At 38.3% G+C, this 12,001-nt stretch overlaps 1 protein-coding gene across 1 annotated transcript in view; it reads left to right on the top strand.

The window, feature by feature from the left end:
• Positions 1-12,001, top strand: part of MORC1 (MORC family CW-type zinc finger 1) — a 59,765-nt gene that overhangs the window by 21,013 nt on the left and 26,751 nt on the right. Inside the window, exons 10-16 of the mRNA XM_032220091.1 lie at positions 492-571; positions 1,211-1,275; position 3,086; positions 8,067-8,130; positions 9,046-9,189; positions 9,460-9,614; positions 11,346-11,471. Coding sequence (XP_032075982.1) covers positions 492-571; positions 1,211-1,275; position 3,086; positions 8,067-8,130; positions 9,046-9,189; positions 9,460-9,614; positions 11,346-11,471 — 635 coding nt within the window. The remainder of the gene's footprint in view (positions 1-491; positions 572-1,210; positions 1,276-3,085; positions 3,087-8,066; positions 8,131-9,045; positions 9,190-9,459; positions 9,615-11,345; positions 11,472-12,001) is intronic.

Below are 12,001 nucleotides of genomic sequence, written 5' to 3'. Positions count from 1 at the left end.
CCAGATTGTGGGAAGCAATATGCTGATATTGTAAATCGCCCAAAGTCTGCTATAAAGCACCATGGGGCAGTATAAAAGTCAAGCGCTATTGCTATTGTGCATATATCCCAGGCAATAAGTAAAAAGTATAGAAATATTGGGAAAAGGAATAAACAAGGCAATGTTTTCTAACTGCATAGGAAGCCATAAATACCTTCACCTGTATAATGCAAATAATCAAGGTTTAATTTACAGAAATGTTGTACATGCTTTTGTGTGTGTGTGCTTTTGACTCCTGGCAATTTTCTGGTGCCTACAATTTTTTTGACAAGATTTTGGAAGTAGTTGGCATTCCTGCCTCCTAAGACTGAGAAGGATTGGCTCAAAGTTATCCAGCTGGCTCTGTGCCTAAAGCAGGACAAGCACTCATAGTCCTGGTTTCTAGCCAGGTGCCTTAACATAAGACTGGTCCTGGTATGCATGCTAATTCTGTGAAATTTATGTTTTAATAGGATGTATCCATATATATCATCTTCATTCAAACAAATTGCCACTCAGGAATTACAGAAGGCACAAATGCAACTGAAGGCTGGTATGCAGTATTCATTATTCTCTCTCACACACACTCACATATACACACACAGGTTTTTTTAATGTTTAACTTGGGATTTTTAACAGCATTATTTCTTCTGTAACAAAGAAAAATAGTTGACAGACATTTTTCCATTGTGAGGAGACCCTTTGCAGCTACTGGGATAAGCTTTTAAAAACTCAGGAACTTCTTTAATCCCTTAGTTCTTTGAAACTTACCTAATTTTTACCCTCGGGGGGGGGGGGGGGGAACAGTATCGGCTAAAGAGAAATCACTGCATCTTTTGGGAAAACAGTAGCTAATACCTCTGCAATAATAGAATACAAAAATGTTACTTTTAAAAAATAAGTTGCAAATAAGGCAGAATGGCAAGTGCATCACAAAATACGCAAAATGAAAAAGTTTCATCTGTTTTCCTTCGGCTTCTCACCCTTACAAAACTAACTTTGAATTGAATCTAGGCATGTTCAGAGATCAATCGCAATGCAGTGAGATGTTTTGTGCTATCCCTGTTCATGAAATGATCATAAATCAGATGCCAACTAGAGTCAACTTCAATAGTTTTGCTTTGTATGTCACATAGATTGAAGAAGCATTTCTCCCAAATAGTTTAACAAATTATTTTGCTTATGCTTGTAGCCGAAAATGCTGTGACAGAAGTAAAAGGCAGACTAAAACAACTTTCCTTGTCTGAAGATAGTGAGGTATTGAATCAGGAATAACATTTATATTATATTTGTCTAAAGTTTTATTTTCAGAGATCGGTATCCTTTTTGTTTCCCCAGTATAAGGCTCACTGAAATGAATTGAAATGATAAATATGGAATTGGAAAAGTGAAACGAACTCTTCTCAGTATTACATTGGCTTGTAGTTGGCCATATTCCAAAAAATATTTTCTATGCCGAAAAATATTTTCTGGTTTTCAGTATACTTGCATGTATTGCTTCTTTAAATGCATTTTTGTGGAACCTGCATTTTTTGCAAGCAAGATTCTGATATGTCTTTGAATACATATTGGCATTGGCATCCTTCAGTCTCAAAAGATTATAGTATCGTGCTCTGGAAAGAGGTCCTAACACAGCATCAGGTGTGGCTAAAAAGTCCAATTTAGGAGTGGCAATCCCTTCCACACCAAGGTCAGATACATTCTGTCCCCTGCCCAGCCCCCAGATTTCGCTGGTTCCGAGACTGCCTCTTTGCCTCAGCCTGCTGAACAAGTGTCTCTTTGAATTGGAGAAGGCTATGCTGCGTCTTTAGCCTCTAAGCTGAACAATCAGAGGTCAAGGTTTCCCAGCTGTTAATGTCCATTCCCAAGGCCTTTAGATCCCTCTTGCAGATATCCTTATATCTCAGCTGTGGTTTCCCTCTGGGGTGCACTAATTCTCCATACAGGAGACCTTTCAGAATCCGACCATCATATATGCGGATACATATATGTTATCTATAAAATGTATAAATTTTTATTTGAAAAACTATTGCAAACTTAATAGAACTATGAATTTAAGGGTTTAATTGAGTTTCAGTCAAAAAGGTATAATTAAATGATTCTATATATTTTTTTAATTTTATATTTACCTTTTATTTACAAATATGCTGCTAATTCCCGAATGGTTTTGGGCAGCTGATCACATAAATAAAATAATAATAATAATGCATAAACCTCTAACTTTCTATAAACTCACAAAGGCCTAGATAAAGTAAAGTGGTGATAAGGAGATTTTATATTTACTAGAGAAGACTGTACCCTGAAATATAAAAGAGAATTTACTATCAATATTAGGTGCATGAGGTATAGAAAAGTTACTCTTTTGAAGACTTGAGGCATGGAGCAGATTATATGGCTCCAGGTAATTAAATCATATAAGGAAGTTTACACTAAAGTAAATACTTTGATTTGCTTGGGAAATAATCAGTTCAATGTAGTAGTACTCTACAAATGACATCTCTGAGCAGTTTTATTCACTATATAGGTCTGCTATGTTTAGCTCCGGTGCAAAGGCTGTGCGCAAACACCATGTTGCAGTAATCCAATTTTGGAGGAATTATATGTGTGTCACTGGAGCAGATTTCTCTTTACAAGTAATACATAACTGGTTTCTCCACTATGCTTGTTACACAATCTAAGAAGCCAGCAGTTTGAATAGAAAGCGGAGGACGGAATGGGTGGGGGGGAAGCATTATTTTTAAAACTATATGCATCTAATTAAAGGGCTTGATATTCTGGATCAGTATTGTTGCAACTATCTTTCAAAATATGGCAGAACTTGGATTAGTTTTTAATCTATGCCCTACAACAGTGATGGTGAATCTTTTCAACACTGAGTGCCCAAACTGTTTGCCATGGCCAAACTGAAAGGTGCACACATGCACAAATGTGCGCATTGCTGAGGTACAAGCACATGCATAGACATGCACATGGGCATGCGCAGATGTGCTCACGTGGATGTGTGCATGTGCAGCAGAGACCCAAAAATCAGCTGGCTGGTGGGAGGGGGGCATCCCAACACCGGCAGCGTGGCAAGAGGTAAGATCTTTTTCTTTTGTGAGCTTCTGTTTCGTCGTTTTCAGGGAAACAGAAGCTCACAAAAGAAATGCCACGGAGATCTGACCTGGGGAGACCGCTCACGAGCTAGCAAAAAGAGCTCTGCGGGCCACCTCTGGCACCTATGTCATAGGTTCGCCATCATGGCCCTACAATATCTAACACAATTTCTGTTTGCATTAAAAACATTACGTAATACAAATTCTAAGAGAAATAGGGCCAAAACTTTAAAACAGTGTAAAACATCAACATAAACTACATTCATCCTCGCTTCCTGATCGGGTTAGTTAAGATAGTTAGATAGGTTAGTTGCTGAAAAATAAAGGCTATTAACATTGTTAATTCCAGTTTATTGAAAGTGTGCCTGGCATGACCTTTAAACAGTAGGAAAATCTTTCACATCTTGTTAATTACCTGTTTACTACTGCCAAGTTTTCACTAACCTATCTTAGCTTTAAGTTCATTTATTTTTAAACAATGTTAAGAAATCAGTTTTCATTTTGGATTTCATCATGGTAATTGAAGCCTAATTATACCTTTCTAGAGGTTTAGAGGTTTTATTTGCATTTGTAGGCCGCCCTTTTCCCTGAGGGGACTCAGGGCGGCTCACAGAAAACCAGGGAAAGGGGAAATACAACATTGAGACAACAACACATAATAAAATAATGAGCAACATGCATACAACATTCGGGCGGGGTAGAAATCCTTATCCCCAGGCCTGACGGGCGAGCCAGTTCTTCAAGGCAGTGCGGAAGGCCTGGACGGTGGAGAGGGTACGAATCTCCACGGGGAGCTCGTTCCAAAGGGTCGGGGCTACTGCTGAGAAGGCCCTCCTCCTTGTGGTTGCCAGCCGACACTGGCTGGCCGATGGAATGCGGAGGAGGCCTAATCTATGGGATCTTATAGGTCGTAGGGAGGTAATTGGCAGAAGGCGGTCTCTCAAGTATCCAGATCCACTGCCATGTAGGGCTTTATGGGTGATCAATAGCACCTTGAAGCGCATCCGGAGATCGACAGGTAGCCAGCGCAACTCGCGGAGGATAGGTGTAATGCGGGTGAATCGGGGTGCACCCGCAATCACTCGCGCGGCTGCGTTCTGTACTAGCTGAAGTCGCCGGATGCTCCTCAAGGGCAGCCCCATGTAGAGCACGTTGCAGTATTCCAGCCTAGAGGTCACAAGGGCCCGAGTGACTGTTGTGAGGGCCTCCCGGTTCAGGTAGGGTCGCAACTGGCGCACCAGGCGTACCTGGGCGAATGCCCCCCTGGTCACAGCCGCTATATGATGGTCGAATGACAGCTGTGGATCCAGGAGGACTCCCAAGTTGCGGACCCTCTCTGAGGGGTGTAAAATTTGACCCCCCAGCCTGAGTGTTGGATTATTGGCCAAATCTTTGGGAGGAAAACACAACAGCCACTCGGTCTTTTCCGGGTTGAGCACAAGCTTGTTAATCCTCATCCAGTCCATGACGGCTTCAAGCCCCCGGTCCATCACGTCAACCGCTTCATTGATTTGGCACGGGGCGGACAGATACAATTGAGTATCGTCCGCATATTGATGGTATCTGATCCCGTGCCTACGGATGATCTCTTCTAACTCATTATTTATATTCTTTGGGAATAATCCTGTTATTAATCCCTACTGTGCTGAATTTTTATGCTTAAAGGGCTATGACTTCTAATAATTCAAAGCTTTCAGCTAAATATATGTAGTGTTCACCATGTACTGGGTGCTATACTTAAATAGTCTTAAATATTCCAAGCCAAGAAAATAAAATACTTCTGTTAATTAACAACTAAAATGTCTTATGAACCTTTCTGGTGGCCAGTCTACTAGAAATATTATTTTAATATAGTGGAATTTCCATTGCTCTTTGACAGTTTTATATGAGGAAATGCCAAATACAGTCCCTTTCATCTTCAATTAAAAGGATAAAGGGATTCTTTAGCTAGATTATTAGTGCTAACATCATACATCCATTTGCAGCATTGATTGATTTTGTATTTATGCATTCGTAGCAATTATATGTACGTAATCTACTCAAGCAACTCCAAATCCTTAAAATATTAGTTATAATGCCTTAAAACGTTGCATCCTAGTATTTTCAAAAAAATTCTGTGATTTTCCAAATTCAATCTTCCAAAGCATTGTAGAAAATAGAAAAAGATGAAAGGGCAGTTCTCAAAGGATAAGCTATTCCTTGTGAGGCAGCTGCTTCTGAGAATGTAATTTTCAAAATTCCCCCTCTTCTAGTCTCTTTAGGGATGAGTACTGACAACATCTTCTCCCAGCCAGATAGGGTAGGATGAGGGGTAGGATTCTACTGGTTCGGGCAAACCGGTAGCTCTGACTATCAGCTAGGAACGAATAGTTTCGCTCCAACTTTCAGCCCGCCCCACCTCTGTGCTATACTCACCTAGATTCTGAAGCTCAGCTGATGGGTGGCAGAGTAATTGCCATACTTCAGCTGAAGGTGAAATGCGGAAGGTGATTTCTCTGTAAACTGCACAAAGCGCACACTCAGTTCAGCAAACCGGTTATTAAACCGGTAGGATCCCACCCCTGGGTAGGATAGGCAAATTCTAATAGAGGAAAGGATTCTGAAGAACAAGCTCAGGTACAGCCTTGGAGGACAACTATGCTAGCCAAGATTTTTGTAGAATAGATGCAGGCAGCATTCTCAACAGCATTATATATAGACTTTGGAATTTAAAAGTGAGGGCTAGTTTTCCTCCTCTATTACTGAGGGAAATGAGACTGGTATGAGCCAGAAAGAGGGGAAAGATGGAAATACATGTTGCTACATTTGAACCTGTGCTACTCTGAAGGCAGTTAAGTGCTTTGAAGTGACTATGAGGGAAATTGGTGGCTGGAAAGACATTGTGTGATTATGCTGGGTCACTGAGAGGGCAATTGCTGTTTCCTAATCCAAGAAGCAGAATATTTTAGCTGAAGGCTTCCCAGGGAGAAGATAAATGAAGAACCAGACAGAGGAATGTACTTTACCCCAAAACCAAGGTAGAAGCGAACAGAGAGATGCTGGAGCCCTCCAGGAAACCTTGAACCAAAAATGGTCAGGGAAGAAGACATGGAGGGAAGTATGTCCAGCAACAAGCTGTTGAGATTTAAAAAGGGATAGATAAAGGTTTAAGCCCAAGACTTACAACCAATTGCTCAGTGATTATTTAAAGTTACTATAGACTTGAAAAATGTTATTTACGACCTTTCCTTGAAGTTTCAATTGCCTCTCCTACCTCTCCTCCCCCCACAGTCACATGATTGAATTTTGGGCCCTTGGTAATCAGTTCACACTTATGACAAGTTACAGCATTCCACAGTCATGTGATTACCTTTGCTTATTATTATTTTTTGCCACTTTGCAGTTAAAAAGTACCCACTGGATAAGTTGGATTCTCATTTATGACCACCATGTTCACTTAACAGCCATGGTGACTTACTTAACTATCATAAAACAGTCATAAAATCAAGTCCAGTCACATTACAATCACAATGTTTTATGACCAAAATTCTGGGCTCATTTGTAGTTGTAAGTCAAGGACTACCCATTGTCAAAAGCTGGAAGAGGGTGGGGAAAATGGGGAAAGAGGAGATGGAAAATTGGTAGGTAAAAAGCAGAGTACCATATTTTTTGGAGTATAAGACTCACCAAGGTTTTGAAGAGGCAAATTTAAAAAAAGTTTTTGCACTCTGCAAACCTCCCAAAAACGAGCCTGTTCCCCCCCCCCAAAAAAAATGGCACGAATAGCCTTTAGGGAGCTTGCAGAGTGCTCCGGGGGGGGGTTATAAAATTGAGTAAAAACGGGCTGTTTTTTGCTCATTTCTGCCCTCCCCAGCCCCCAAGAGCTCTCTAAAAGCTTCCTACAAGCTATGCATGGCCATTTTGGCCATTTTTCGTTTTTTAAAAAAAAGCATGGATAGCCTTTAGAAAGCTTATAAAGTGCTTGTGGAGGCTGGGGGGTATAAAATTGAGTAAAAACGGGCTGTTTTTTGCTCATTTCTGCCCTCCCCAGCCCCCAAGAGCTCTCTAAAAGCTTCCTACAAGCTATGCACGGCCATTTTGGTGAAGGGGCGGGGTTTCAGGAGGTAAAAAATGCTGTATTTAGTGTATAAGATGCACTCAGATTTTCAGCCTCTTTTTTGAGGGAAAAAGGTGCATCATACTCCGAAAAATACGGTAAGTGGTTGCTACCAAATGCCGTAGCTTTAGAAGAGAAATAGGAAAAAAACGAAGCCCTTTGAGAGGTAGGACAGAGGAAGAAACTTTGGCTACATTGTTGTATCTGGATTTTTTCCTAATTTCTCTACACATGAAAAACAAAACAGCAGCTTTCAAGGTCTCTCTCTAGCAATTTTTTAAAGTCCTATGCATCCCCAGCCATAAAACTACCGTCAGTCACTCTTGCATCCCAAAAAGGGGTGAAGTGCATGAGAATTCTTAAGTCCTAAAAAATTGCTATTTTTCTTCATTGATTGTTATAGACTATATATTGTGTATGCTTCCTCCAAAATAGAATGAGGTTCTAATTTAATTTATAGGTTGCATTCTACAAATTCAAGGCAACATCTAAGAATGAAATTTCCCTAATTTGTTCCTTAACTTACATGCTAAAGTAGAACGAAATGTTATCTATATGTCCTTTAGTGTAGCCCAGAGCAGAAAACCTTTTTGAAGCTGACAAACTAAAGAGACAACAACGGTTTGCTGGTAGAATTTGAGGGACTAGGTCTGTTTATTTTAGGTTTTGGATTTTATTTTTTATGTATATCCAAACCACAAAAGACAGGAACTGGATCATCGATGTATGACTGACGGCTGTAGCTTTCCTATCCCTTCTTTATCCTCAAAATGTTCTTCAAAATAACCACATTCAGTCATAAACAATGGAATAACTTCTTTTTCCTTTCTGATATTGTGGGGGAAAGTATTTGCAAGTTGCATTACGAGAAGCTCTGGAGGAAGAAAAGAGAGTAAGAGAAAAAAATGAAGAGAAAAAAAGGCAAGTTAAGAAACATAATAATTTACTTTTTTGAAAAGGTATTGATTGCAACTGAAGAAAATCAAAATAGTTTACCTTATATCACAAATTAGAGTAAAAATTAGTTCTTAGAGCCGAACTAGTTATCATAGCTTTATTGAATTTTCATAATTTTGCAGATATTGCAGTACATCTGAGACCAATAATTATTCGGATTAAGTGTTAAAAATAGCCTCAATTTCTTTATTTCAGTTTTTGTAATTCACACATCGATAATGTGACTTTTTAGCACCTGTTTGAAATCTTTTAGTTTACACAATTGTAATTGATGGGAGCACAATCATTATGTGTTCCACACCATCTAGATATGGGACCTGCCTGTTCAGCATATTTTTCAGATTATTTTTAATTAAGTCTTTATTATTTTTATAAATAACTCAAGGCATTGAACCTATGTAGTACTCCTTCCTTCTATTTTTCCTACAACAACAACAACTCTGTGACATTAGTGGAGCAAAATGACTTTCGTGAGCAGCCGGCTTTCATGCCTAAAGCTGGACTAGACTCCTCAGTTTCTTAAATGTCATTTACCTAGTGTTTGGTTTTCCTCCATTCCTACAGTTGACACATTGGTACAGTATTCCAGCACTCTTTCCAAATGGTAGAGAACTAGTATACCAGTTAATCCATCGTTAATCTATGGCTTCACACGTCTTAATTCCAGTGTTTCCAATACTGCTGAAGATAGCAAGAGACTCCTGGGCCAAGCTAGATTCTCTGCCATTGGTGTTTCACTATATATATTGTATGTATGTATGTATGTATGTATGTATGTATGTATGTATGTATGTATATAGAAAGAAAGAGGGGGTGCAAGTCCATGGGTGTGTATTAAAAGGAGAATCCCCCCCCCTTCTTTATTTTGTTTCTCTTTAGAAATCTGAAAAGACCAAAAAGACTATTTATAATATTTGGAATGAACATTCAAAACAGAAGTCAAGATGGAATGCTTATTTATAGCAATAATCGCTTGATCAGAATGTTCGAGAAATTGGGATCACAGAAAAACATAGGACAATTGTAAGTTTTCTTCTTTAACATGTAAGAATCACTTTCCTGTATTATTGCTAAAAATACTTTTTTTAATTTGATTTTAAAAAATCAAATGCATTTATTTGATTTCATTGGATAGTTTATATACAAAATTCTGATTATAAATAAAAATTAGAAAGTATTATTTTTTTAAAAAAACTGAGCACATAATTTCTGAAATTTTTTATAAAGAAAAGCATTTAGGGATAAAGTCATGATCCATTGTTTCATATTTAAAACCCATTTTCATCTCCGCAGTTTTGGTGCTGGAGCTGTGGGAATTATAGATGTACCATTAGACGTTATGGAACCCACCCACAACAAGCAGGCTTTTGCTAACATTAAGGAATACAGGCACTTGCTGAAATCAATGGAAAATTATCTTTTTCAATACTGGAAAGACATGGGGATGGGTAAGTAGTCAGATTGAAGATGATTTGCACACCATAGCCTCATGTTATTTCTGTTAAGACATTCTGCCTCAGTGACACACCTGAGGGCCTGAATGAAACAGTCATGCACACACGCCCTGATGACAACTTTTCACTCCTTTTCCACATTTATCAAAGAGCACTTTTACTTGTAATTCACTCGAAGGCAAGTAGGAACCCTTAAAGGATGGGGAAAATGAATAAGGCAGAAAAGAAAAACTATTTCTGATTTTGCCCCCTCGGTGTGGGGAAATGAAGGGTGGGCAAGGCAGAAATGATATGTAAGTAATATTCAGGTAATATGCATATATAATGTCTCCTTGAATGTAGATAATACAGTATACCAGTAATGTAATATAAAAATTACTTCGTGGAATATCTATTTTGTTAGTATTATTCAGACATATATTACTCAGTTATGTGGAATAGGCAGGGGTAGAATAACGTTTCTTCCAAAAGATCACTTATTTTGGCTCCTTTACAGCCAGTAGTCTGTGGCTCCACTATTTCTATTAGGCTGAACTGTTAATATCATAACTGGTTATGATAAAAATAGGAAACACTTTTGGTGATTGCTCGATAGTATTGAGATAGGTGAGTCACAAATAAAGGATCTGGTGTCTATCCTTTTGGATGACACTGTCAGTCACCACAATGCCTGTTTTAACATACCCCATTCCCCGTCCTCATCCAGTGCACTGGGTCCTAACATGCAGTAGATGTTTCCTATAATGCTAAGCAAGCAATATTGTTCCCTTTCTGGTGAAACCAGTGAGACATAACACTGTCAAGATTTGATTCACCGATCTCTCAGTAATTTACAAGATCAGTGTAGGATGAAGTATACTGTGGGAAAAAGAACAGAGGCAAAAATTAGAATTTTTGAGAGAGAGAGAAATAGAGAAAGACAGAAATGAAGTTACAATTTGATGTAATGGTTAAAGGGCACAAAGCTTCTATAAATTTAGGCATAAAACTAGCTAGCTGACCTTGGTTTAGTCATTTTCTCTCATCACTAGGAAAAGGCACTGGAAAACCACTTCCAAAAATACTGCTAAGAAATGCTGTCCAGACTTACCTTGGCCATCACCAGGAATCAAAATTGACTTGAAGGCACAATCTTCTTCCCCACCATTTTTTTATGGCTTGCATTGTAAATTCAGTGTGATAGATCCAGGGTTTAACTTAACAAGAGCTCATTGTAGTGACAGGATTATTGTTGTTGTGAAGACGCAATTATAGAAGACCTTTACTTATTTCATGTTAAGCCTCTAGAGGAAAGTTGGTATACCTATGAAATTTATAAATAAAACACAGATAGATTGTGGTCATTTTGTTTGTTGTGTAAGAGAGTTTAGAATTAGTGAGATCAAGTAAGAAATAGCAGAATACGTATGATTGAAATGTTAAGTTATGTTGATTCCCTTTAACCATTGTTAAACAATTTCAAAATGCTTTTTTTTTCTAGTCTAAACAAGACTGTCTTCAAGAAAAGCAAAATTATGAACTTGAACTCTATTTAACTGCCCAGTTGCCATTACACTACTGTGTTTGGGAGAAACTGCTTTTTGACCTGTTCTTGTTCTTGTCCTTGTTCCGGAGTATAACCTCAGCAATCTTCATAGTTTTCCAACTCAAATTGATCTGATAGAGATTATGATTGTTCTCTCACTGCAACATATAACGTAATATTGAAACTATTTATTTTCTAAGGTCAAAAAGGACAAAAGTTCTGGATTGATTTTGGATACCTAGGTGATAAATGGAATGAAAGACCTTCTGAGACAGTTCAATATAAAAGAAGACGAGCAGCAGAAATTCCTTACATTGTGCAATGTGGTGAGTTTCTATAGCTAGGCAGTTTGAAAGGAGAAAAAAGGAGTAAAGATAGAATTCAGTGAATGTTTCTAAACAGCCTCTTTTTCCCTTTTACTTCAAAGAAGAGAGTTTGAGCTCTCCTTTTCACAGGTGCCGCATACAGCTGTGTTTTTCACTTCCTCCTTCACTAAAAGGTCCTCTTGTGAAACACTTCCTTTGTTTCATTTTTGCTGCCTTTTAAAGCAAACTATGAGACAGCAGATGTAAAAGATTCCCTTCATGTTTTATTGTGAAGTTAGCAGCATATAACAAATGTCTTTGTTGGCCTCACAGTAGAATAAAAAGGATTATAGGCAAGTGTACTATTTGTTGAGAACTGTTCAGATAAAAAACCTTTTTTTTTCCTTTTAATCTCTTCATGTGGTAGCATTCCTGGGGATGTTGAGATGGAAGAGAGATATACAAACAAATTGAATTTTTTTAAAAATGTTTGATCTATTTTGACAGGATCTTGTTCAGTCTTCTATTTTTTTCAAAGTGCAGCTTGAGAT

This window comes from Thamnophis elegans, chromosome 6, assembly GCF_009769535.1.
Source record: "Thamnophis elegans isolate rThaEle1 chromosome 6, rThaEle1.pri, whole genome shotgun sequence".
NCBI lineage: Eukaryota > Metazoa > Chordata > Lepidosauria > Squamata > Colubridae > Thamnophis > Thamnophis elegans.
This window is presented reverse-complemented; position numbering and strand designations above follow the sequence as displayed.